The following is a 5,357-nucleotide window of genomic DNA, read 5'->3' as shown; positions in this document are numbered from 1 at the left end:
TTTGTAGGCGATGCAGAAATCAATGTGTGAAACAGGATTTGTGCAAAGTGTCATGATAGAAATCTAACCTTTACGGATCGCTTAGCGATCACGTTTTTATATTATTCTCGCAGGTATACTTGGTGCGAAAATCGTGTAGGCTTTTCGAGGAAAAGAAGGATAAAAGCATGACGCGTGGTGCGTTTGGGGATCATTCATAGATCTCCTCTTCTGCAAGTGCGAGTGCGAGTGCGAGTGCGAGTGAGAGTGCGAGTACGAGTGCGAGTGCGAGTGAGATGCTGCATGCAAGCGGACTGAAGCTCGGGGGTGGTCGGGAGGTTCGAGCTTTGTACAACGGAGTGCGCCCATATTCAATTGCTCCTCTGTTGTATCAAAATTCTGCAAAGATTCATCAATACAAAGATCTCTTTCTGTACCTTTTGCTGTCTATCTCTATTATTCGGTTCCTGTGACATCACAACTATGATATGTGTAAGTGAGAGTATGAAACACATCAAGTAACATCAATAGCACATAAAGAGAAAACTTTGAGTTCATACCTTGCTGCACATGATAGATGCTGATCAGTAGGATGCATGATTTCTATTGCTGACTCACCAGAAGCCTGTTTGAAGGGCATTAGTGGGCACACTGTGGCCCCAACTCCTAGGTGCTCCACATTATATAAAACGTCCCACCATCAGTTCCCTGCAAGGCTTGCACGCAACCATGGTGCGGTACAAGTGTTTTCAGATCCATCGAAGGCTCGTCAATCTTCCTGTACTAGTGGCACTTTAACCTGCACATGGTAGTATCCAATCGCTCTTGCTCATGGCAAATGCTTGCCAGCCACTCACCACTTTGCTCCACCAGGTTTACCATCCTGTTGTGTAGGGGATCCTCTGCTAGAAGCGGCAGACTTCCTTCTCTTTCCTTGCTACATCCCCCATCAGCCAGAGCCAGCCATCTCCTCATCATCTATGGCTTCATCCCACTTGTGGTTGCTTCCCACATCTCTACACCCTGAAAACAAGTCTGTCCATGCATGCTATTTTCACTATCCTCTTCTCCAATAACTTTACCCGCTCCTCTACATAGCTTTCCGACCAAAAGCATCTTCATCACTTCCCCACTCACCTGCACATATATATGCATCTTCGCGAGGCACCCTCTTTCTCCTAGAGTCAAATCAGAAGAAAAGGCAACCACTCTTTCTTTTGTTTCCTAAAATAATGGAAGTATGAGCACAACACTTGGCGAAAGTTCATACCTGGTGAAGCGCACAGCCTTGTCATCGATGGTCTTCTGCCCTAGCAAAACTTACAGACATTGCAGAATTCCATTTACATCTTTAGACATTTATGTATGAGTGTACAACTGGTGAAATTGGCCAAAGAAATGGACCAATCAGGTCATGAATGCTATTGCTTTCCAAAATCCTTGTGGGAATAATCACAGAATGTAGGCTATATGTGCAAATCAAACATCATCTTTAGTTTTGCTAAGGAGCAACAGTAGATATACAACAAAACCACACGCTTGACAGATTTAACATTTGAAAGGCAATAAACAAAAATTCCGGAACCCACACACCTAATTGATAGAAGTTGTGACTCTGAAAGCAGAACCCTTCAAAATATGGTTGAAGTGCACAAAATTGTGTATTCCATGTCCATAAATATCCAAGAAGCCCAAACAGACTATGAAGCATCCCTATCCATAATCCCTTGGAAAATCGCTGTTGTGAGTGTACGAGGCTTTCCCTGGTTGTCATGATGATGCATAGCATGTGATGCCTCTGAGAGATAGCCTGCCTTGAAATCTTCCCAATAGCTCATGCTAGGTCTTGGGAAGTAGGGATCATTCATAAAGAAACTTTCGACGATCGTATTAACAAAAGACGCCTTGTCATTGGGGTCGACTGGCCTCACTTGATTGAAGTCAATGCAATAAAGCTTGAAACGATCAAATGGATCCAAGGGGTCTCCACCCAAGACAAACTCAATGTCGCACGCATCACAATGCGCGATGAAGTGAAATCAAGCAAGGAGTCGACCCATGTCCATGGCAATAAGGGCAACCGGGAGCCCCAAATCCTCCATGCAAGACGTATCTAACGGCCAATTGTTGGGGTTAAAGAAACGACGGAGATTGCTCCTACTTTGAGGCTTCCTCCTCTTGCCGAGATAGATCCGGGCTAAAAAGTCCTTTTCATAGCCTTTGAATTCAGCAGGGAAATATCGATCCCGAATCAGTAAAGTGAGAGTTCTCGGGACCGGCCATACCCTCTCCATGGTGTAGACGCAAGAAACGTCGTCTACTCCAACCGTCGGCGGCGATTCTTGATGGAGCCCCATGTCTCGCTTGAAGAGAGCGAAGGACGCGTAGTACCTGGATGCAGCTACGACAGCAAAGAGAATGTCTGGAGATGAGACGCACCTGCCAAATGTCTCAAGGAACTGGAACTCCTTCAGCAGCTCGGATGATCTGGAGGTGTCCTTCACCACCTTGAGGACGACAGAGCTCCTGCCTTGCCACACCAGCACTTCTGCAAAGCTGTCGGCCCCAATCTTTGCCAAGCCTACCTGCTCGTCGCTCATTGCAGCTTGGCCTAAGTCCGTCTAAGTGACGTGGATGTTGATGCTTCTCTTCTTCGCGGGCGCCCTTGCTGTCTTCTTCTTCACGCTCTCGCGGTAACGAAATGCAGAGAATTGCCCGTTTTTCACGCTTTTTATAACGATTCTTTGGCTTTTGCGATTGATTCGTAGAGTAAGTTTCAATGCTCTTTTTTGGTCTGCACAAAAGGCAAAGGTTATAGAGATGCTTTCTTTTCTTGTTAACTAAAATAAAAAAAAATAATCTATATTTTTAAATTTTTTTGATAAATCAAAAATAGTGATTGGTTGAAATAAGATAGTGGACACTCATTTAAATGAAGAGTGTGTAAATTTAACGATGGACATGTGTAAATCTAATGATGGACACGTATTGAGTTTTCAAACATGAAGTGAATGCTCATTTACAAAAAAAAAAAAAAACCCACCACTACGACCTTTAAGTCTCTCTATGCTCACTAGGGTTCCTTTCCTTCTTTCGTGCAATCTATAGGAGCAAGTGTGGTGTGTGTAAAGGCTTTCAGATGCACCGAAGTGGTGGCGAATCTTATTTTTAAATGATAAATGACGCTCTAAAAAGACGTTCACACATGGAAACATAGGTGAGTGACTCTCTGTAGATTTGCGAGATTTGAAACATAGCTCGTGCATCATCCCTCCTCCACGTCGCTTGTGTGTAGCTCACTCTCTCACTCTCTCTCTCTCTGGCTTACAGAGCTCCTCCATGAGGCCTAGTGCTGAGTCTGCGGCACTTTCGAGTTTATCTCAGAAAGGTATCTTGCAGGAGTAAACGATGGCCTCTTTCTGCACTCCCTGCCATTGTTGAGTTATTCCAAGATCTTGATCTCTCGCAGCTGCCCTTGGGCTCCTTCAGCGTCAGGACTGAGCACCTCCTTTCCTCCTCTCTCTCATCACCGCTCTCAAGAGCTCTTATCAGTTTGCTGCATGATGCAGGCATCTTTAGGGGTTGTGCAGGGCAACAATGGCTGGTTCCGTGATGGAAAAGGTTGCAGCGAGGGCTCTAGGGCTGCTGATGGCGATATTGTGCATGAATAGCGAAAGGAAACGGTCTCAGCTTTGAGAGAGAGAGAGAGAGAGAGAGAGAGAGAGAGATCTTAGGCTGGTTACACATTCAGGATACGCCCACTATTCTGCAATCAAGAGGCAGCAGGTAAGAAATGGACGCCGCACAGATTACACACTGCCAAGAGCTTGAGTACGCCATATCCGAGCTGGCAGTGGGTCAGGTGACCTGTTCGGGTTGTAGTAGGCTGATGAAGCTACTTTTAAGGACGTCCAAGGAGACAGTATCTGAGCCAGCTAGCTCAATGAAGCCAGTGGCCAAGGAAGCTGCAGAGTCTACAAAATGAGTGTACGGGTCGTCGGCTAGAGTTAGGGAAGCACACGATGCCATGTTGAGACTGGTTCCTTGCCAATTTGAGCTTAATTAGAATTGCGTCATTCCAACTCAGCCAGGATTTTCATAATGAGTGAAGCTGCAATCACCGAGCGCAATGCATGTGATGACAAGCAGCTGGAACAAGTGAAGGCCAAGAATAGAATGGCTGCCGTTGTTGCTACTTTTGGGATTGCGCCTTCCTTTCTCCCACACACACTCTTTTTTTCTCCTTACTGTGATGCTACTTCTTTTTTGTGCCATGGAGATTTAGTATAACACGCCACAAGGGCACGAGCAAGCACAACGTCCTTGCTTTCAATCAGCTCGTGGGCCAGCTACTTTGATGTCCCACCTTGCAAAGCCGGATTACTACAATATTGCAGATGGCCTTTGACTGCAATAATGATTTTCTGCAAGCTTTGGTATGTGGCAGTGATCAATATATTGCTTGTCCCATTGGCATGCATGTTGAAACCCCATCGATTCTCATCACGCCAGAGCCTCGATTGCTTTGATCCGGCCTACACACCTTTCTTACCTATGGTCGGTCCGGACTACGGCTGCTCGCTACTGCTTGCTCTACGTCCTGCATCCGTATTCTCTCACCATTCCATTAGACCGCTGTGCTGCCATAAACTGTTGCACCATATCAGCACCCAATTCTCCAGATCGCTGCCGCCCACAACCACCCTCTTCATCACAATACCTTGCTTTGCCATCAGTCCCCCCTCCATACTGCACTCGCCCTTGATGTCCCCATTTTCACTCAACAGTCAAAGAAATAAGGTATGAGCTTGGCAAAGTAGTGAGACTGCGTGAATGTTTCCAAATATGGTAGGGAAGACAAGCTGCCCCCTCATCATTCAATCTATCATTTGATTCAAGAGCATCTTTATTAGCTTTGTTCTCCTGATTGTCATCGCTAGCATTTACAATATGGTCATTGATTTTGAGTGCAGAAGATCATTCTTTGGGGAGTACATCTTCCTATTCTCCCACACATAAGAAAGTAGGCCATCCGGCTGCTGATAGCATGGTTGAGTACCTCAGATGGTGGGAATATAGAAATCGATGTCCTTTTGTCGTCTTTTCTATCCACTTGGGATCTTTTTCAAGGAAGATGGTAAGACCAACACAGTTGAGAGCATGGCTATCATGTCCTAGGCCATACACACCAAGAAATTGCAAGGGCCATGGCATTTTAGAATGTTTGGTCACCATGATTTTTGCTCGTGTCTATTATGGAAGTGATTGCCCACATTCTAGTCCTTGTGGGGCCAAGTCTTAATTGCCTTGTGAAACAAGCCTGAAAGTCTCCTTTACTTTCCCATTATCATTGTCGTTTTAATCCCCCCCCCCCCCCC

The 5,357-nt window shown here is 45.6% G+C and overlaps 1 protein-coding gene across 1 annotated transcript; it reads right to left on the bottom strand.

Moving 5' to 3' along the window:
- Positions 1-391: 391 nt before the first annotated feature.
- On the bottom strand, positions 392-957 carry LOC147419993 (uncharacterized). The gene is made up of 3 exons (XM_086504915.1): positions 837-957; positions 540-645; positions 392-446 (listed from the first exon to the last, which is right to left on the bottom strand). The coding sequence occupies exons 1-3, from the start codon at positions 955-957 to the stop codon at positions 392-394; spliced, it is 282 nt and encodes a 93-aa protein (XP_086361041.1).
- Between the last annotated feature and the right edge of the window lie 4,400 nt (positions 958-5,357).

Source organism: Adiantum capillus-veneris, chromosome 28, assembly GCF_014529385.1.
Source record: "Adiantum capillus-veneris isolate H3 chromosome 28, ASM1452938v2, whole genome shotgun sequence".
NCBI classification, from domain to species: domain Eukaryota; kingdom Viridiplantae; phylum Streptophyta; class Polypodiopsida; order Polypodiales; family Pteridaceae; genus Adiantum; species Adiantum capillus-veneris.
The sequence above is the reverse complement of the archived record's forward strand: the minus strand, read 5'-3'. Positions and strand labels throughout refer to the sequence as shown.

Coding starts and splice junctions, on each gene's coding strand:
- LOC147419993 (XM_086504915.1), bottom strand. CDS start 957: ATGATGAGGAGATGGCTGGCTCTGGCTGATGGGGGATGTAGCAAGGAA. Junction 646..836: donor AAACCTGGTGGAGCAAAGTG/GTGAGTGGCTGG, acceptor TGGAGCACCTAG/GAGTTGGGGCCACAGTGTGC. Junction 447..539: donor CATCTATCATGTGCAGCAAG/GTATGAACTCAA, acceptor GTGATGTCACAG/GAACCGAATAATAGAGATAG.